General features: G+C 50.2%; 1 protein-coding gene across 6 annotated transcripts in view; it reads right to left on the reverse strand.

Annotated features, from left to right (window-relative positions):
• Nucleotides 1-2,950: 2,950 nt before the first annotated feature.
• The window catches only part of NOD1 (nucleotide binding oligomerization domain containing 1), a 41,085-nt gene continuing 22,336 nt past the window's right edge, over nucleotides 2,951-21,699 (reverse strand). For 5 of the 6 annotated variants that reach the window (XM_036761087.1, XM_036761085.1, XM_036761088.1 and 2 more), the window contains 9 exons: nucleotides 19,178-20,999; nucleotides 17,600-17,683; nucleotides 14,921-15,004; nucleotides 13,231-13,314; nucleotides 11,737-11,820; nucleotides 10,953-11,036; nucleotides 10,417-10,500; nucleotides 7,721-7,804; nucleotides 2,951-3,810 (listed from right to left, as the gene is read on the reverse strand). In XM_036761087.1, the coding sequence (XP_036616982.1) occupies nucleotides 3,741-3,810; nucleotides 7,721-7,804; nucleotides 10,417-10,500; nucleotides 10,953-11,036; nucleotides 11,737-11,820; nucleotides 13,231-13,314; nucleotides 14,921-15,004; nucleotides 17,600-17,683; nucleotides 19,178-20,999 (2,480 nt within the window). In that variant the 3' untranslated portion in view covers nucleotides 2,951-3,740. The remainder of the gene's footprint in view (nucleotides 3,811-7,720; nucleotides 7,805-10,416; nucleotides 10,501-10,952; nucleotides 11,037-11,736; nucleotides 11,821-13,230; nucleotides 13,315-14,920; nucleotides 15,005-17,599; nucleotides 17,684-19,177; nucleotides 21,000-21,699) is intronic. The other variant, XM_036761090.1, reaches the window with a different exon arrangement.

Below are 21,699 nucleotides of genomic sequence, written 5' to 3' on the forward strand. Positions count from 1 at the left end.
TTTTCCCTTCCACCTCTCAGACTCTTCGACTAACATCATCTCTGAATATTGCTTTTTTGTGTAACCTGTGGCTTAGAACCAAAGTTCTCGGTTTGAATTGTTATCTCAATTGTTATCTCTCTGGCTTATGCTCCAACCCAGGATTTTCCCTGGAAACATCAGAATTGTGTTTGTCTCTAGGTTTCCACAAGGAAAAGAAAGAGGACCTCAATTCCCTTGTAAGCACTCCGACTAATGTAACAATGTAGGACAGGCTTTATCTAAAAGAAAAAAACCAACACCGTGTTCTGCCCTTGAGCTCAGAAACAGTCCCTAACTCTCTGCCACAAAGAAACCTCTCCAATTCTCCAGACTGCCCTGGCTTGAGGCAGGGTTTGCTCTTCCCAGCTGTGACCCCTGTGCCTCCCAGCAGGTTGGCTTTCCGTTCCCACTTGGGCCAGGAGGAGCACCCCTCCGGGGCACTGACTCAGACCTCTCAGCCCCGGGTACCCTCCACCCTCCCTTCATGGGGCAAAGCCAAGGGTGTAGCCCAAGTTTTGAAGCAATGAATCATCTTCAGCTGCGATATCCACATTACTTCTGGGACCAGGTAAGGAATTCATACCTTATCAGGGAGCCAACCTTGTCAAATAATTTCCCGTTTGGTTTTTCTTTTTAAAAATGAAATTGTAGATTTTGTTCTTGTTTCACCTACATTTCTCAGCGTGTCCTTCCTCTCCCCCTCCCCACTTTCTCCAAGTCTCTTTTTTTAGCTAAACTTTCCCCTGTTCTTTCTACCAATTCTCCTATTTGTCATTCAGGCATTTTTTCACTTGTATCTGGCTCTTTGTGACCCCGTTGGAGGTTCTCTTGGCAAAAATACTAAAGTGGTTTGTCATTTCCTTCTCCAGCTCATTTTACAGATGAGGAAACTGAGGCAAACAGGGTGAAGTGACTTGCCCAGAGTCACGCTGCTAGTATGTATCTTCCAAATCATTTGAGCTCAGTCTTCCAGATTCTCAGTGCTGTACCCGAGGCGCCACCTAGCGGCCCATGCTCATGCGGCATGATCTAAAGTGCCCTCCAGGTATGTCCTCCACAGGTTGTCAAGGCCTTCCCTAAAATGTGGTCAGACTAATATCCTCCTGGTAAAGCTAAGAATTTGTCCAGTCGTTCTGGAAAGCACTTTGATTTAGCCCGTATTCTAGGCTGTGTCTCACACACACACACACACACACACACACACACACACACACAGTCAGCTCCCTTTCATGAATTAGCTTCTCCCCTTAGAACATATGCCCCTCCAGGACAGGAACTGTCTCCATTTCTGCCTGTATTTGTCTTCAGAGCTCAGGCGCAGGGCCTGGCTTATGGGAAGTGCTTGGCTTGTTGCCTGCCCACCTTTCAATTAACAAGTGCTGGTTGGGTCCTTAACATTCTCCTCTCTTTTGTTCATTTTGCTTTTCAGAAATAAGAACTTGTAATTTTTCGTCGTTGAGCCGGTCCCATCCTCTCGGCCCACTTGGGGGCTGTTAGCCTCCCATGGCTGGTTAGGAGCCATGTGAAAAGGGACCTTTGGACGCCAGCCTTCTGGGCTGGCTTCCAAGGCGGGCAGGAGTCCGATTGCTTCCCTCTGGCAGCTGAACAGTGAGTGAGTTAAAGGTGGGCCTTCCACAGAACCTGTCACTGCGAAGGGGGTTTAATATCACTGACCAGCTAACTCGGAGGAATGCTGACCGGGCCGCCAACTTCCCCAAACTCCAGGGGATGTTCTGAGCTGTGTTTGTATTGCCATGGTCAGTGACTGGACTGAGCGGAGAGCAGACGGACCTGTGGAGGCAGAGGAAGATCTGCTGGCCAAGGTGTAACCCAGAAGGCTCAGGTCCTGCCCAATCCTCTCGACTCTTCCACAAAACCTTTGATTCAGTGTTGGGTCACAGGCCTAGGAGTGAGACATAGAACGGAAGGTCTCAGCCCCTTCTCTGTAATTTACTATCTTGGGCACTGAGAGGGTTTTCCAGGCTATGTTGGGGCTCAGAAACCATTCCCCTCCTTTCCGGCCTCCTCTAGCACAGCTCTGCCCACATACTCTCCCTTCCCTCTGAGCAGGATGGTATGTGTGGGCAGAGCCGTACTAGAAGAGACCAAAGAGGAGAAGTGAGGGTCTGTCTGGCATCCTTACCCCACTGGAATAAGAGCTGGGTGGCTGGGCCCGCTTTGTCACTCCCTACGGGACTACAGAGCTGTGAGCATTCTAACAATTTCCCTGACTCCCTGTGGGACCAGGGTCCTCACCTATGGAGCCGGCACATGAGACTCCTGATCTGTGGCATGGAGGAAGAAGGAAGAGCAAAGACAGTTTGATAAACACTTCCTATTTATTGAGCATGTTTTACCCCAAAAGCCTGAGCTGTAATTACCCAGTGCTGCCCCCTGGAGGGACAACACCAACATGGCGACCCTCGGACCCCGAGTAGTGAGCCATTTCCTCATGTGTGCAGTGAGGGGGCTGGGCTAGATGGCCTCTGGAGGCAGCTAGGGAGCGCCACAGGACACAGAGCGCCGATCCAGGAGTCAGGAAGACCCGAGTTCAAATCCAACCTCGGACACTTCCCGCTGGTGACCCTAAGCGAGGAATTTCACCTCTATGCCTCTGGCTTCTCGTCTACAAAATGGGGACGATACAAATCAAGCGGAATATTTGTAAAAACGGCCCGCGGCCTGGCTCGCACACAGCAGGTGCCACACCAATGCTCGTCCCTGCCCCCTCCAGGGTCCCTTGCAGCTCTCCATCTGCGATCCGATGCCCCTGCGGCGCTCCGTTCCCTCGACGCCAGCTGCCGTTCATTTCCACAATAGTAATAATTGCTTTTGGAGAGGGGAAGGCAGGGCACTTGGGGTGAAGTGACTTGCCCAAGGCCACACAGCTAGTAAGTGTGTCAAGTGTCTGCGGCGGGATTTGAACTCAGGTCCTCCTGACTCCAGGGCCAGTGCTCTGCTCACTGACCCACCCGGCTGCCCCCCCAATAATAATTGTAAGAAGTGACACTAAGGTTTTCGAAGCACATTCTATCTAGCACGTCACAACAGCCCTGTGAGGCAGATGCTGTTATTTGTAATTCTGATTGTACAGGTGAGGGAACCAAGGCCCAGAGAGGTTAAGAGGCATTGCCATGTTTCACTCAGCCAACATCTGGGGCAGGATTTGAATTCAGGTCTTTCTGTCTCCAAGTCCAGTACCCCGTCCGCTGCATCACCCGGCAGCCTTCAGGGTTCAGGGAAGGCTCAGACGCTGGAGTGAATCAAGCTTGGCCGGCTCTGCATTTTCTTGGAAAATTTGTCTTCCTTTCGTTACATAGAAAAATAAATTCTTTCATTCGCTCATCGCTGACGAAGCGCTTACTGCGTGCACAGCCCTGTAAATGGATATGTACAAAAAATTACGGCTATATACAAGAGCCTCTGGTGGCGTATACACAACTCAAAAAGCGTCCACAAGGCGGATCCTTCTGCGGCAATAAAGCACCAGCCAGTTTTCTTAGTCGATAAGAAGGAAAAGCAAACCGCTCTGCTTTGGGTGGCACTGTCTGCCTGGTGCCCGTGGGCCACCATCTTCCTGAAGCCCTGGACTACAGGCTCCGCCCGGACAACTGGCCCAGGGCTACTGTCCCAAGCGGGTGATGCTGCGCTGCTGGTTCCCTTCTGGGCGATGCTGGTGACACTGACTGCCGTGGCGCAGTGCTGATGGAGACAGCTCCTCAAAAGTGGAACCGCTTCTCATCCTGAAAGACTTTGGCCTCTTCCGGCTCGATTGGGTTCCCGTTCAGGCTGGTAGGGACGCAGAAAGTGAAGGAAGTGTTAATTGGGGCACGCGGTGTTTCGGGAGGGGAGGAACTCAGCGGATTCTGTTTTTCAAGGTTTTTGGAGGAATCTAAGTGGATGGGACACCCGCTAAGTGTCTCACACTTGACAACCCAACACTGTTTAAATAAAGGAGTGTGGTTTGCTAACAATGACCCCAGGCATCCTCTTTGGTTCTGAGGTTTGTTGACTCACAGCCCTTCCATAGCCTTGACAAACCTAACCAGCTGCCACAAGCAGGGGATTCTGGCTGCTTCTTGTCCACAGAAGGGACCACGGGGGCCATCTGGTCCAATCCATACCTGAGGAACAATTTCCTCTCTGCTGTTTAGTTGTTTTAGTCATCTCTGACCCTTCATGGTCCTGTTTGAGATTTTCTTGGCAAAGACAATGGAGTGGTTTGCCATGTCCTTCTCCGCTCGTTTTACAGTTAAGGAAACTGAGGCAAATGGAGTTATGTGATTTGCCCTGGGTCACACAGCTAGTAAGTATCTAAGACTGGATTTGAACCCGATTCCTGACTCCAGGGCCGGCACTCTATGTACAATGATGCCACCTAGCTGCCCCAACAGTTCCCTCTCGAGGATTCCTTTCAAGTGCTCACCCAGCCTTCGACCCAAGACCTATCCCTTCATGTGGAAGCTCAATCCACTTTTCCTAGTTTTCCTAGGAAGTTCTTCCTTCCAACAAGCCCCAATCAACTCCTTAGAAATGTCTATTCATTGATCTTCTCCTCCTTCCCTGACTCTGATGAGGCCCAGCCTCCTGATCCTAAAGTCCACGGACCTTAAGGGGTCTATGGATAGATTTCAGGGGGTCCATCTTTAATTTCATTAATGTCCCACTGAAATTTAGTCATTTCCTTCAATTCTGAACATGGGCAGCAAAGTTGATTCTAAGAAAAGGGCCACAGGTTTCACCTGCCAGCCGACTTGGGGGGGAGGGGGAGCGTCGAGGGTCCAGGACTCAACAAAGGTTAAGAAGCCTTGCTTCAAGCCTAAGCAGAATGGGTCAAAGCCCTACTCTGTCAAATAGTTCAAGATAGCAACCAAGTCCCATCTCCAGATTAAACATTCCTGATTCCTTCTCTTATACGGCATTTAAAGCCCTTTCTTTTCACACATCACTCCCAGCCATCCTGGCCTATTTGCTGTTCCTCATACATGGTGTTTCCCATCTCTGGGCCTTTGCGCAGGCAGTCCCTCGTGCCTAGAATGCTGTTTCTTAACCTCTGCTGTGCTGAATCCTTGGCTTCCTTTACAAGTCAGCCCAAGCGTCCCCTCCCACAAGTCCTTCCCAGTCTCCCCTCACCCCTTGCCATCCAAAGCTCCCTTCCATTTACTCTGCATTTACCTCCTGTGTAATCACTTTGTGTGACTCTGTCTCCCCCATCAGAACGTAAGCTCCTTGAGGGCAGGGACTGTTTTTGCTGCTAATTTGCATCAGGAGCATGAGCAGAGTACGCAGCACATGCTAAGTTTGCAATAAATGCCTAGTGACAGATTGGCCCATTGGCCTCAGGCTCTCTCTCATCCTGGCTGCTCTCCTCTGAACATTCACTAGCTCCTCAGATGTCCTTCCCAAAGTGTGGCTCCCAGAACTGAACCCCCCAACCCAATGTGGCCTGAATGGGGTGAGCAAAGTATGGCCTTCCTGGCTGACTGTCTGCCCAGCAAAAGAGGGAGTGGGGAGTTCCACTGAAACTAGGGGAAGAGAGGGTGAGATTTTTTTTTCCTCTTTAAAACAAACAAAAACTGTTAACTTAAAACCACCCACTGTTCAAACAGAAGGGATAGGCAGCTGCTTTGCAGCTGCTAATCCCACAAGGTCCTTGACCGGCCTTGCTGGAGTGGCCTCTGTTTTCTGGAAGCTGCAGCCAGGATTATCAGTGTGTTTCCTAACTGGAGTCTGCCTCCCCGGCCACTGACCAAGCGGACAACGATCTGACCCTGACGGCCCTCCTGGAGACAGCCCTCTCTGTATCACCCCAAAGCCAGGGTATGAGAATGTGAACTCTGACAGCCAAACCCAGACTTTCTAGATTACTGAGCGTTCCCTTCTGTTCTGCCCAGTCCTGAGAGGGAGCCCCTCCTGCGTGCTGAGGGGCAGCCCCTCCTGCGTCCTGAGGGGCAGCTTCATGCCCTGGTTGTTGGGGACAGGAGAAAGCCTGGGAGGTTAACAAGTGTGGCAAAAACCATTCAAAGAAGCTAAACTGACCCCTAGCCTGTTTAAGTGGACCCTTCCCTACTGCTGGGCAGCCTAGCTCTTTGGGGATCATGTATTCAGCGTACCTATCCTGTTTCTGTTCCAATGTTTCCAAACCATACTGCTTCCCATGTCCTATAGCAGACTGGACCTAGGGTGGGACACAGAGCTTTGCCTCAGAGTATGAAATGTAGAGGGTGTACATCTTCAGGAGTGACCAGAAACAACTGAGTTCAGTGCCTAATTAGCAAGGATCATTATTTAAATTAAGACACTAACATGGCATTTACTTCCTAATTCAAGGCTATACCCTAAAAAATACAAACCTCCATGCTCCACCTTTCTTGTTCACTCTTCCCCACCCCCTGCCCCCATGGATGTCTTTAAAAGTCGATTTGAGGACAAATTTTGTGCCGCTGGGCCTGAGGATAAAAATGAAAAGTCTTCTGGTTGGCTGAAGAGTTGGAAGGCCTAATGATTCAGTAGAGGCTAAGCTGGAGCTGAGTGTACAGATGAAAAGTCGGAGCAGGCGGCCTCTCATTCTAGCAGCTTTCAAGGGAGGAAGATTGCTGTGGGTGGCCAGGTAGGGAAGCTCTACCCCTACCCAGCTGCCGTGTGTCTGTGAACACACGGTGCCACTGTTTGTTTTATGTTCATTCTTTGCTGATCTTAGCTAAATGAGCATTCTGAGATGGGAATGCCCAGGTGACCACTGAGATTGAAACATCCACCTGAAGTCCCACTGACAAAGAGAATTCTGGGGCTGGTGGCAGCGACTCACCCCTGGGTTAGGGATGGGGATGTTTTGTACCAACCCCTTTAAATTAGATCTCACTCAATCCCAGATTCCCCAGAGGGAATCACTTGTTTGGGGGAGTGGTTTTTATCAACTTACACCTTCTCCGTAAATATTCCTTTGTCAAAATTAATTGATTTCAGCTGGTCGATTGAGAGTGGGGGGAGCATCCTAGATGGGGGTCATCAGCCAATAGGATCAGAGTATCCCAGGCCTTCAGTGACCCAATGATAGAATCCTTAGGAATCCCCCCTGTGGGCTTCCCTGCCAAAATGAATAGAAGTTGGAAGAGTGAGTCCAGAGGGGATACTACAAAGGGAAACACTTTAGTGAAACCAACGGATACAGCCACGGCCTCTGATACCACCATGGTTGCCTATCTCCCTACAGAGATGAGGAACGTGCGCTTCATCATTTATTCTTCTAGATCAAAACTGGTCCTTACGAGACATTGGAGGCGGCTCGCCTTTTCAGTCTCGGCTTTGTTTACACCACTGTATATATGGCGCCCTCTGCGGACATGAGGGGAGATGAGAGAGGACTTAGAGGTCATTTAGGCTAACCCCTTTAGGTGGGGAGGGAGGCAGGGAGAGAAAATAGGGAGGGGTAGGTCTGTCGCCTATTAACACAGAGAAGAGGGAACCACTTGGTGATTCTTCATTAGCACAACCAAGTTAGAAAGCTGAGACGGCAAAATTCAGTCAAAAGTCTATCTGAAAATACATTTGGAATCCAAGGAACTGGGAGAAGTGGAAGAGCAAATTCCAAGACTCATTATCATATGAATGTTCCCAAAGAACTACAAAGGGGATTCATCTTCAGCACCAAATATGTCACCAATGTTTCCACCCCACCCTGTAAGGCGTTGAGCCATACCAGATATCCAGGATGGTTGAGTTCTTCTGGAGAGCATCCGCCAGGCGTGAGACCCCCTTGGCTGTGATCTGGTTCTGAATGAGCCTGAAACAAGAAGGCACATTATATTAAACCTCTCTCTTCATGGCCCTGGGGTGGGAGGGCAGCGGACATGGCCGGCTCTCAGAGACAGAGTAAGTTTCATCACCAAGATGCGCTTTTCCCAGAGCTCCTTCCCACCCTGTCACAGGGCTGTCGAGGGATGCTTATAACCTTTGCTTTACTGGGAATGAAAATGGATTGGCTTCCAGTGTTAAGTGGGGTTAAGCTGTAACCAGCTGGGACTCATGGTACACTTCCAGGCTGCCCTAGCTGAACTTTACAACAAACCTTTCCCAACATGAAACAGGCTGCATCATATGATAAGTTCCCCTTCACTGGAAGTGTTCTAGCTGAGGCTTCCTGACTATCCTCCAGGGATGTGAGAGAGGGGCTCTAACAGAGAGTGGTGGGCTGGACTGAGTGACCTAAATGTACAGATGACTAGAGCTAGACTGGTCGACAGTGAAGGTGAGGCTGATGAAGGTTGGGTGGTTTGCTCATGGTCACACGGACAGGCACAAAGTCAGGATTTCAGCCTCGGTCTCCTCCCTCCACCCTCTCCAAATTCTCTGATTCTAGAATGTTATCTAGGGTGATGACTGTGGACATGAGCTGCTACTGAGACAAAGCCAGGTCCAAACCTACCTGTATGTGACACTGGACAAGTCATTTAACCTCGCCAGGCCTCACTGCCCTCATCTGTAAAATGAGAGGGTGGTCTAGATGGCCTCTAGGTGTAGGGAATTATCAAGTTACAGTAGTACTGCCTGGCCTCGGTTTCCCCATTTGAAAAATGAGGACATTAGTCTAGATAGACAACCATGGATTCAGATCTATGATCCTCTCTACATTCTGAAGGGGGGCAGGCAGCAAACAGCTTTCATCTGCCATGGTCTGAAAGTCTTCATAGGTCCCAGTAGGATTACTGCCATAGGTCCGTTTGCTGGGATGTAGCAAAGACTCTCAGAGTCAGAGCGAGGCCACAATTCTCATGTACCTGAAGTCAGGCTTGAACCTAGCACCAGGTGCGTGACTGTTCACTGGGGAGTCTGAACTTTTCCTAGAACCCACGTGACTTGACTTGGCACAGGAGAGACAGTTCTGTACCATGAAGACTTACTGGCATCAAACATTCATGGGCTGATAAGAATTATTCCCTCGTTGGGCCCACTTCTGAATTCACCCTTGCTCTGCCTTGTCTTCTAGGAAGGAAGGAAGGGGCTAAATGCTACACAGGTCAGGGGATGTGGCTGCAAAGAACAGTGTGTTTCTGAAAGGCTCCCCTGGGGCAAACTCTTCTGTCTTGGTGCACAGGCCAAGAAAGAGGCAAACAGGGAGGTATTTCACAGCAGGGAGGTTGAATATTTTGTTTGGCTTATATCACACATTCCCAGCAGGCAACTGTTTTGGCAACACCAAGCTGGGGGCTGAGGTGGGAGATGGGGGAAGGGTGAGCCTTCTTCATTTCTATGGCAATCATGGAATTTGGATCGGAGACCATAGTCTAGAGATTAAATCCAGGTCTCTTAATTTTTGGTTGGGTACCCTTTTCATCACAAAAATGGTGGTGATAACCATTGGTGAGGTTTAGATTCGTTCACCTTGGCCCATGAAGGGAGGTCATTTCCAGGACCAGGATGACCAAGAGCAAACTAGGGCAGGTTTACAAGGCCATGAGACTGATGCTTCAAAGTGGAGCCCTCCAAATCTAGCTGGACACCTGCCCACTATTAGCCCGACTCCTTTCACTATGTTCCCCCTCCCCCATCCTTCATGCTACCTCTCTTAATGACAGAGTCAGGGAAATGGGGAAAAGAAGGGATCCCCAGTGCTGCTGACCATGTCTAGGAGTAAGAGGGGGAGCCCCTTTTTCTGCCCCCAGGCCCTGACCTGATTTCTATCACGACCAGCACTGGCAGAGATCACAAAATCATCCTAGATTTAATCAGTCAACATTATAAAGGATCTACTACGTGCCAGGCACTGTGCTGAGGATACAAAGACAAAAGCAAAGCACTTGCTACCCTCAAGGAGCGTCTGTTCTAACAGGGGAGACAACATGCACAAATACGTAGTAAGTGCACACAAGATACACACAGAGCGGATACAAGAAGTTTAGTGTCGGGCCTTAGCAGTCACCTTGTCCAACCCTCTCACTGGATAGAGGCTGGGGTGGGGTAACTGACTTGCCCAACAGGTCCAGAATCTGAACCCAGGCTGTACAACTCCGCTGCCCCTCCATGTTACCCTCAATGGTACGAGTCCTCTCATGGGCCCTGGGCTATGTTGTTGGGCAAGCCTGTCACAGTATTCAGCCCAGGGCTCAGCAAAAATTGTACACATGTGTGCGCGCGCGCGCACACACACACACACACACACACATACACGCGCGCGCGCGCACACGCATGCACGGTGGAAAGCAGAGTTGTCAACCACAGCTGAAGCCGCCCAGACCAGACTTAAAACGTAATTGGACAATATTTAACAAAATAAATAAAAATATTCCATGTGGCTGCAGGGATCCTTACGTACAGTGTAGTGACCCCTGTTTCTATATGTTTGACATCTCTGGTCTAAGGAATCCTATAGGTGGGAGCTATTGAAAATAAAATTACCACAAATCTCTCAGCGTCTGATTGACTTCCAGCATCTCCGCCAAGCTCTCTGCTACTTCATCATCGAGGTCGTTTTTAGTCAACCTAGACAGAGAAGATGTGGTTAGCACAGTGCACACATCATATAAACGTTGGCTGTTAGTGTTATCATTGCAAGACGCTCGTGCCCAATCCCACTTCTCTACCCAGCCTAATTCCTTCCCTTGTGAATCTGTACTCTTGACAAAGCGGCCTGAGTGTTGTTCCCCACATGTGATGTTCCATTTCTCACCTTAATATCTTTACCCAGGTTAGCCCCCAAGTAAGGAAGGCTTTTCCCTCCTCTTTAGACCCCTAGACTTCAAGATTCAACTTGAGTGTGCCTCCCTGCCTCCAAGAGGCCTTTCCTGCTTCCCCCTGCTAGCCCTCCCCCTACTGTGTTGTATTTATTTGTGTGTTCTTTGTACACAAGCTTGTTGACCGATGTACCAACCCAAACACATGCAGTGACAATTCCCGAGACCAGGTCCTCCATGCCAAGCTCCTGTCTTCCTTACCAAACTATCTTCAATGAGCTGTTTTGCTGGAGTGCTTGAGCGAGGCTTTTGCCTCCTTCTGTGGCGATGCCATTGAAGGCAAGACTGGAAAGGAAAACCACAAGAGACGTTTCACTAGGGATTCCAAATATTTCTCCACTGTCACTGGGCAGTGGCCAGGGAAACCACTCTTTGAGTATCTGCTTCCCAACCAGAATGACCAAATCTTCTGGCCAAGGGCAGAAACCTCTCCCTGATCTCTGTACTAAAGAGCTGTGTCCAGAGCCCAGGCCAAAGCCTGGGAAAAGTTCAATAAATGCAGGGAGCGGCGCTGGGGCCAATGGCCCCAAAGTACCTTAGAGTCTTTCAGGCCATCTTGTGGCCGTGTGTGAGTTGCAGACCAGGGGAAATTCTTTGGAGGGCTCCCAGGACAAGGCCAATGGCCTCAGGTCCCATCTCCTTCAGCCAGTGTAACAGGAAAGTCCTGAGCCTGGAGGCAGGACTAGGGGGAAACTGAGAAGGAGGAGGCCAAACCTAGGAGGAGGGGGACAGATGTAAAGGGGGAAGAAGGCAGGCAGCTCTCCCACCTCAACATTCTAGGAATGAGAAAGGAGGGATACTGCTTAAGTAGGTGGGGAAAGGCAGAGACACTGGCATAAGCCATTATGTCCATAATGTCCCCCCACCCCCACCAGGCAAAGGAAGAGGAAAGTGGGATGGGCTTGGAGTGGGGCCTGTCACGACCTCCCCAAAACAAGTTACCCCAGAGGTAGTGAGTGGTCCTGGAGGGAGGTGCTTTGGTTACCTCAAGTTGGATAAGCTGGGGTGATTCCTCAGGGCGTCTGCGAAGGCCTTGGCCCCTTCATCGCCTATCTTATTGCCCCACATACTAAGGAGAGAAATGGTCAGAGAGAGTTCAGTATCCCCATGCCAGGCCTGCTGGAACCATCTGCTATTCTCCTATTCTCCCTTGAAGGACTTCAGCCTTAGCATGCCCACTTCAGCAGTGGGCATGGGAGGCAGTGTGGCCTGATGGAGAAAGCAGTCTGAAGACACGCATCCCAGGCCCCCAACTCTGCTATATGATGAGTGAACTTGGGCAAGTCACCTCCTCCTGTTTGGAGATGAAGTTTGCGAACACATGAAAGGGCCAGGCCTTGTGACACCACAGCAGAGATCTTCCCAGGATGCCATGTTGTCTCACACTTTGTATGCATGTTCTCAGTATGAAGAAAGACTCTGTGTAATGACATGGAAACTCAGAGAGGTGGGGAGATAAACCCTTCTGAGCCCCTCCACCAGATGATCCTCTGCCTTTGTGGTCTCTGAGATAAATTCAGCCATGAAGCCACTCCTCAGCAGGAGGGTCTTGTGGGCTTGGCAGGAGGGATATGGAGAGACTACACTGCCCAGCCTTGCCCTCAGAGAGCCTACAGTCCACTGAAGGAAGAATAGTGGACACAAATAAACACCGCACAATGTAGAAAGCCAATGGGCCAAAGAAGAGATCCAGACCAGGAGCACTGGGGGAATTGGAAGAGAGAGAGAGGCCTTCTTTGTCTGGGGGAGGCATTGGGAGGTCTCCCTGGAGGAGGTGGAACCTGAGCTAGGCTTCAGACATGCAAGTGAAGATTTCTAGCAGGCAGTTACAGGGAGCTGGGTAGCACAGTGGATAGCGTGGTAGGCTTGGAGTGTGAAGGACCAGAGTTCGAATCTTGCCTCAGACACTTACTAGCTGCGTGACCCTAGGCAAATCGCTTGGCTTTTCTCAGCCTTGGTCTCCTCCTCTTTAAAACAGAAATAATGATAGCGCCGACCTCCCGCAGTAGCTGTTGAGGCCAAGTAAGATAACATTCGTAAAGTGCTTTGAACACCTAAAAATACAATATAAAAGCCGGCAATAATTATCAATCACGATTATCACGAGTCAGAGAAGGGGTCCGGGGCCAGACCCAGGGATTCAGGGGCTCCTGGAACGGAGGGAATGGCCGAACTCATGCGAGGTGAAGTCACATGGCCTGACACTTGCTCCCCACCTCCCTTCCTAGGCGGTAGTAAAAGCAGCAGACGCAACAGGGAAAGAGTGGCTGGGTCACTGAGCCAATGCCGCAAGGACGGCACCAGCGTGGAGTAGCCAGGACGCCCACGGTCTATATAAACAGCAGTCAGTCAATACCCATTTACTAAGTGCCTGCTATGGGGGCGGTGAGGCTCTAGTGGAGCCCCCAGAACGTCCTGTATCGTGGAGAGCTGCTCCCCTCTACACACAAGGCCCAGGGCTAAGAAGGCTCCTACTCACCCAATGTCCACGATTGACTTGCTCTTCTTAATAGCCAAGGCCAGACATTTCCCTCCTTCGCTTGTTATGTAGTTTGCTCCCAGTCTGTGGAGAAAGACATGACATTTCTGTATATGAAAGAGGGTTGACCCAGAAACTCAGTGGTCTATGTCTCAGTCTCTATTCTTCTGGGCACTAGGGGATCACTGACTGAATACAACAGTAACCGGCTGACTTACAATCAGAAAGCTGCTAGGACACTGGGGCGAAGAGAGCCCAAAATGAGATCTCATCCTCGCTGACATTTATATAGTGCCAACCATGTGCCAGGCACTGTGCTAAGTGCATTCTAATTATAATAACACTGTTAGATTTATGTAGAGCCTACTATGTGCCAGGCACTGTGCCAAGTGCATTCTAATATTTATGTAGAGCCTACTATGTGCCAGGCACTGTGCCAAGTGCATTCTAATATTTATGTAGAGCCTACTATGTGCCAGGCACTGTGCCAAGTGCATTCTAATATTTATGCAGAGCCTACCGTGTGCCAGGCACCGTACTAAGTGCTTTCTGATTTTAATAATGCTGTTAGATAATGGCTAACTTATGTAGAGCCTACTATGTGCCAGGCACTGTGCCAAGTGCATTCTAATATTTATGCAGAGCCTACCGTGTGCCAGGCACTGTGCTAAGTGCTTTCTGATTATAATAATGCTGTTAGATAATGGCTAACTTATGTAGAGCCTACTATGTGCCAGGCACTGTGCCAAGTGCATTCTAATATTTATGCAGAGCCTACTATGTGCCAGGCACCGTGCTAAGTGCTTTCTGATTATAATAATGCTGTTAGATAATGGCTAACTTTTATGTAGAGCCTACTACGTACCAGCCACTGTGCTAAGCACTTTACCAAAGCACTTTACTTGAACCTCACAGCACCGGTACTACCATTATCCTCATTTTATAGGAACGATTTTGGAGGAGGGTGTTCCCCTATCTGGCCCTCAACAACCGCCCTGGGAGGTAGGTGATTTTGTCATCTCTACTTTAGAGAGGAGGAAACTGATGCAGGCAGAGATTAACGACTCGCCTAAGGTCACGCAGCTAGTGAGGCTGGATTTGAACTCAGGACTTCCTGGTTCCTGGCCCAGCACTCTATCCTCTGCATTACCCATGGTACATAATGTATCATGGAACCTCAGAACCTGAAGGTATCTGGGAGGCCAGTGACTCTGACTTGCATCTAAACAATAGTCTCCTTGACAACATCCCTGGCCAGTGGTCATCCAGCCTTCCTTTGAAGAGGCCAATTAATGACTTGTATAACAGACAGTGCACTGAATATTGAGAGTCAGTGGACCAGGGTTCAAAACCCAGCTTCCCTATTTGATAATCGTGTGGTCTTAGAAGAGTCACCGCATCTCTTCAGCTGTAAAACGAGAGAGGAAGAGAGGAGGAGGCAGGGGATTGCATCAACTGAGCTCAAAAGCCAAGACCCAGGATCCAAGTCCTCCTGACTCAGGCTGACTGTCTACCGCCCTAGGAAGCCTCTTCCTTTATCCAGAATTTTAATGAAGCTTCACAAGGCCAAGGGAAGAGAGGAAATGTACCACCACCCCCCCCCTCAACCAGATAGCCCTCCCGGTCTCATCTTCGGTCCCCCTCTCCCTCCTCCCCACCCCCACCCGCGGCCCAAGGCTGTTTAACTCACTTCAAGTGTGTGAGGTTCGTGCACTCTTCAAGGATCTTAGCAACATATTTGGCTCCGATGTTGGTAATTTGGTTATTGTATAACCTTGGAGAGAAATCACAGTTTCAGGCAAAACTTTAGGGCATCTTGGCGTGGTCTGGGGGCTTTAACAAGGCAAAACTGCGATAAAAAGACTGGGTCTGAAGTCAGACGATGCAGGTTCGAATTCTGGCTCTGTCACTTACTATAAGTATAATAAAATAATACTAACTAGAATTTTATAGTGCTTTAAACACTTGCAGAGCACTTTGCAAATATCTTATCACTTTACCCTCAAAACAATCCCAGAAGGTTGCGCTATTATTATCCTGTTTTACAGGTGAGGAAACTGAGGCAAATGGGAGGTTAAGTAACCAGCCTGGCGTCACACAGTTGGTGAATTCTAAGGCCAGATTTGAACTCAGGTTTTCCAGTCCAGCGCTCTAACCACTCTGACACCTAGTCTGACCTTGGGGGCAACATACTTCCCCTCTCAGCCTCGCCTTCCTCAACTTTAAAATGAGAGAGTTGGGCCCCATGACTTCTGAGATCTTTTCTACCTCTTTTGTTTTTACTTACTTGATATCCCTCTCCTCACCCCTCTCCCCCCGCCGGAGAACTATCTATGATGATAAAGCATTTAAAAGAGAAAAATCTGTGAAACCAATCAATGCATCAAAAAAATCTGTCAGTATATACAGTGTGCCACACAATGCTCCAGGACCTTCCCCTGCTTCTACACTTGCAGCTCCATGAAGGAGTCAGGGGAGAGGTCTTTCCACAGCACTTTTTGGGGCAAGCTTGTTAGGGCCTTCCTTCCTTCCCTCCTTCCTTCCTTCCTTCCTTCCTTCCTTCCTTCCTTCCTTCCTTCCTTTCTTTCTTTCTTTTTCTCTCTCTCCCTTCCTTCCTTCCTTCCTTTCCAGGAGTGTGGGTACCATAATTAGGGGTGACAAGGCCAGGGAAGAGACTCCAAAAGCCTGGAGGAAATTAAAATCAACTCACAAATAAGTCATTCCTTTTGATTTCATCCCCTCCCCACCACTGATGCAGATGTATCAACCCCTCTACAACTTGCTGGGGTCATTGATACAGAGCTAGAAGTGATGGGGTGCTTGGGTGCTTGTGCTTGGACCCTAATTCTAACATTTCCCCTTAGCCTCTGCTTGGGTGCCTGTGCCTGGACCCCAGTTCTAAAATCACATCTCTCCCTAGCTTCAAAGCATTGGCCCTAGCAGTTTCTCTCCAGTTCAAGGGCAGCATGGGTTAGCCAAACACTTCTCTCTCCTCCTGATACTGCAGCCAGCTGCACATATAGAATTTATTGGTCCGACTCCCTGTGTATTGCTAATTGGCTGTGCATTGGGACATAACAATATTTACTACTGACTGATCTTATCCTAGACATAGTCAAATGTATACTCCCTTACATTCATCTTGTCTAACAAGACATTTTTTGGAAGCCGCCTGGATATTTCCAGTCAGCCCTGACTGTTGGTTGACTTAATGACGTTTCACAGTCAAAACCACACCTCCAGGTCCGCCCCCTCCCCCACCTTGGGCTATATCCCAGTGAACTCTGGGTAAGATACCTTCGCAGTAGATACAAAAAGTGCATGTTCCTTTAAGAACTGACTACCCCTTAACCATTCCCTAATCTCACTCCAAAATACCTAATTGACAGTTTTCGTCCTCAAATCTTATATTTAAACTTTCCCTGCACCCCTGTAAGGTTGCGGTTTCCCTAAGAACTCTTGTCCATTGTAAAGCATAATAAATCTTTGCCACCTTGACTTAAAGAATGCTTGAGTTTGTGAATTCATTCCAGACATCCCTGACCTTCTCCAGTACTCAGGTCCTTGAGGGGCACACCCCCTCAATGACCCTGTCTGGGAACTCCAGTCTTAGGGCTCCTGGACCTTGGCTCCCTCAACCTTCAACAGAAGGAATCTCAGAAACCACCCAGTCCAGCTCTCTCATTTTGCAGATAAGGAAACTGTAGGAGATTTGCCGATGAGGAAACCTGGCCAGGGACTTGGCCAGGATCACCTAGGGAATAAGTGTGAGAGGAAAGTTTCAAAGTCAGTCTCATGGCCCCAAAGCCATGCTTTTTCACTGCAATACCCTGAGGATGGTCTTCAAGAGTTGCTGTGGCTACAAAATCAACCCCATTCCTAGCCCCCACCCCAACTTTGCCAGGATCCTCCTGTACAACAAACACACAGCCCCTCCTCGGTTCTAGACCTGAAAGCTTTCTGTTTTGGGGGAACCTGTTGGAGCCTTTTGGCACGGCCTTCTAGCCTCCTACATGTCATCAAAGGCACCAGAGGAAGGGTTGAATGGAGGCAGCTCCAAAAGACAGCCCATTGGCCCCTTCCAGATGCACATGATCATCCTACATGCCTACACCGGCACCACTTTGTTCCTGGATGGCAGGTCAGAGCCATGGCTGTAGATGTGAACTTGGAGCTTCAAATGAGAGTGTAGGATTGTCAGGGAATCTTAGACTGCTAGACCTCAAAGTGAGAAGGGGTATTGACTTGTCCAGTGTCATGCAGCAGAGTCCAAACTAGAACACAAGTCTCCCTCCTCTCAGGACAATGTCTTTCCCCCAAAATTGAGGCTCCACACTTGCTGTCCCCATCCATACCCTAAAAAACATACCCCAAATATGTCACAATTTTATATTTCGTTAGCTCCTCATATAGCACCTTGACGCCGGCATCAGTGACCTGATTCACACTGAGTCTGAAAGGAAATGGGAAATACACACAATGTCAAAACTGGTCAGGCACGATGCTAAGTGCTAGGATACAAAAAAAAGGCAAAAACATAGTGCCTGCTCTCAAGGATGTCACAGTCTAATGGGGGAGGGGATATGCAGACAACTATATATCAATAAGCTATAGACCAGATAAATTAGAATCAATAAAGGGGCAGCACCTTCCTCAGGGGATTTCAGCCACTCAGCTCTGGAACCCCCACCCTGGAGTCCGTGTTGTCCTGACTGGTGAGTGTGTAGCTATTGGCTCCAGCCAACCTTCTGATTCTACTCTGGCCGCCATCTTGCCAGCTCTCCTTGGGGCCTCTCCCTCCTCTCTGCCCAGCTCTGAAACCATAAATGAATGATGACTGCCACTGCTTCCTGAGAGCACCTGTCGATCAACTCCCCTCTGGCTCCAATCACTAACCCTGTCACTTCTCAGGCCTAAATATCCAGGCCCGGTCACCCTTCTTCCACATATGTCAGCTCCTCCTAACAGAATGGAAACTCCCTGAGGGCAGGGACTAGCTTTCTTTTGTATCCCGAAGGCTAGGGATCTTTAGCACAGTGCTTGGCACAGAGAAAACACTTTTAAGGAGTGTTTCTGTTCATTCACTTGCTCACAGGGCTGTTGAGAGAATCAAATGGATCGATATATGTAAGGTGCTTTGCTAAACTTATAACACTCTACATCAAAGATGGTTTTGAACAGGGACTTGACCCCAGGGGTCTCCTGATTTTCCACTCCATCACACATTTCTGAGCCTCCCAGAAATCCTGCATTTGTAAACAATAAATGACTTCAGCTAAACCCTCAAAACTTGGAGGTACCATGCCCAAACTTGTCCATTTAATCTAGGTGGTGCAGTGGATAGAGCACTGGGCCTGAAGTCAGGCAGACCCAAGTTCAAATCTGGCCTCAAGTTACCGGCTCTGTGATCCTGGGCAAATCATGCCACCTCTTCCTGCCTTAATTTCCTAAATTATAAGACAGGGATGATAGCCCCTACGTCCCAGGGTTACTGCGAGCACCAGCTGAGATAACTGTAAAGTGCCCAGCACATAGTAGGGGCTATGTAAATATTAACTATTTTCATTATGTGAGGCTGTCCCCTTCCTTCCACTTAGGCAGTAGCACTCCCCCTCCGGAGATTACATTGTATGTATTTTGCATGTCCTTATTTGTGTATGTTTACCTTTTAGGCAATATTAGGTAAGCTCCTTAAGGGCAGGGATTTTGTTGCCTTTGTGGGTGAATTCCTAGTTCCAATCAAGGTAGGTGCTTTCATAAATGCTGGCTGAGTGAATGGATGAATGAATGGATGAATGAATGAGTGAAAAGATGAATGAATGAATGAATGAATGAATGAGTGGAAAAGCAACATGGCCCAGATTACCCAGAGCTAGGACCCAAGCTCGGGTCTTGCCAACACATCGGGCAGCATTCACACATCACAGGTGAGCTTGGAAGGACTCACCTGACCACCGTGAGGCGGCTGAAGCAGGGGCGCAGCTCCTTCACCCCATAGTCATTGAGGTTGTTGTTGTCCAAGTCGAGGGCCAGCTGCTTGGGGAAGTGGTGCAGGACGAAGGAGAGAGCGCTGCAGTCGGCCGAGCAGGCGTTGCAGTAGGTCAGCTTGATGTAGTTGGCGCAGATGCCCCTGGCGGCCAGCTGGCCCACCTTCTGGCTCTGCGTCTCATAAATGCAGCGCAGCATCCAGATGAAGGTGGGCATGGCCTGCACTTGGTTGAACTCCTCCGTGCGAGTGCGGGGCAGGCTCTTCAAGTAAGAGCGCAGGCTGGCAAACAGGTGCTTCCAGAGAGCCCTCCGCTTCTTGCGCAGGGCCACTACTGGCACCAGGTGCCGGAGGAGCCGCTGCTGGGCCTTGGACAGCAGCCCGCACAAGAAGAGGTTGGTGAACTGGACGTGGTCATTGTTTCGGAAGGGGTCCTCCTTGTCCAGGTTGCTCCCGCCCAGGCAGCTCAGCCTGAGCAAGGGGAGTGTAAGGGAGGCTGCCCTTTGCCCCCTGGGTGTCCACTCACCAAAGAACTTCAGGAGCTCCTTTGTGCTCACCTTGTCGTCAGCGATGAGGAAGAGGGCCGTGAAGAAGGACTGTACAGTGATGTGGAAGAATTCATAGGCCGGCTGGTCTCCGATGGGCCCGGGCTCTGGCACGGCCCGGACAAAGCCCAGCTGGAGGTCCCCCTCCTGCACGTCGGAGGCCTCCACCTCCTCCTGGCTGAAGACGAAGAGATTCTTCAACATGCCCCAGTAGGCAAGGCGGCCCAGGGCGCACAGCGTCTCCCGGCCTGAGCGGAAGGTCTCCACCTGGCTTCGTGTGTTGCGCTGCAGGAGGCTGGTGGGCAGGGCCCGGTTCAGGTGGGCCTCCGTCATGAGCAGGAAGATGTCTGTGAGAGTCAGCGTTTGGTCGGGCAGATGATGGGCGCCCTCGTGGGTGCCATGGAAGTGCTGGAAGCACCTGAAGATGATCCAGCAGAATAAGGGCACAGAACACAGGGTGCACAGGTGGGGGCTAGCGTCCAGCTGGTTCAGAACTCGCACCTGCAGGGCCCGGTCGGGGAAGAACTTGCAGGTGTAGGCCCGCAGGTGGCTGGGGGAGAAGCCCCGCAGCTGCACCTTCTTCCGGATGAGGGCACGAGGGACCTCGACGCCGGTGCGGGAGGTCAGCACCTTCCCGGCGCCCTGGAGCAGCTTGCCTCGGAGTAGGCTGGCCAGCAGGGCCAGGGGGTGGGCCGGCTGCAGCGGGGAGGCTGCATCGGGCACCTGGCTCAGGTCAAAGTCCGAGTGCAGCTCGTCAAAGCCGTCGAAGGTAAAGAGGACCGACCGGGGGAAGCGCAGGAGGAAGGCGAACACTGCGTCCGGCTCCAGCTCCGGGCAGCAGCTGTGCATGAAGAGCAGGTCCCGGAGGCTGAGGGCCGCGCTGGGGGGAAAGCAGCTGAACGTGCGGCAGCGGAAGGGGAAGAAGAACTTGGCCCCCGAGCCCAGCTCCTCCCGCGCCCACAGGCTCTGCAGCTTCTGCAGCAGCACCGACTTGCCCACGCCCGCGTCGCCGAAGATGAAGACCGTCTCTCCCTCCTGGTTGATGACCCCCGTGGAGTCATCCAGCAGGGAGCCCAGGCTGCTCACACTGCCCAGGCTCTCATTGCGGAAGTTCAGCAGCTCCATGGTGTTCTCCGTGTACGTGTCCGCCAGCAGCATCTCCTCCTTCTGACTGTAGGAAGTGATGAACTTGGAATCCCGGCCCCACTCTGAGCGCAGCTTCTGGATGTACCGGCTCACTGGTGGAGAAGTGGAGGGGACAGGGTGAGGCAGGAGGGCCGGAGGGAGGGAGAGAGGGAGAGAGGGAGAAAGGTAGGGAGAGAGAGAAGCGGGGAGGGGGGGAAGAGAGAGAGAGAGACAGACAGAGAGAGAGAGAAAGAGAAAGAGAAGGGGACAGAGAGAGAGACAGACAGACAGAGAGAGAGAGAGAGAGAGACAGAGAGAGAGAGAGAAGGGGACAGAGAGACAGAGAGAGAGAGACAGAGAGAGACAGACAGACAGAGAGAGAGAGAGAGAGATGAGGGCAAACAATGTTATTTCCAAGAATGAGAAACCTGGCTTCCTCTACCCTGTGCAAGAATGATTCTACTATCAGGAGCAGCCTATTGTGATTCAGGAAGAAATTACCTTAACTTTCCATCTATAACATGCATTGTTTTAAAAATATTTTATTGCTATATTTTGTTTTGACATCATCTTCATATCCAAATGTTTCAACCCTCTTGCCTTGCCCAGAGAGCCAAACCTTGTAAATATCAAGTCAAGTCCATAAACACTTATTAAGCACCTACTGTGTGCCGGGGATAGTGCTAAGGGTTTGGGGATACAAAGCAAGGTCAAAGATGGCTCCTGCCCTCAAGGAGCTCACATACTGATGGACAAGAAAACATGCAGACGGCTTTGGGCAAACAAGCTTTACACACAGGATAATCTGGCGGT

The sequence above is a fragment of the Trichosurus vulpecula genome, chromosome 5 (assembly GCF_011100635.1).
Source record: "Trichosurus vulpecula isolate mTriVul1 chromosome 5, mTriVul1.pri, whole genome shotgun sequence".
NCBI lineage: Eukaryota > Metazoa > Chordata > Mammalia > Diprotodontia > Phalangeridae > Trichosurus > Trichosurus vulpecula.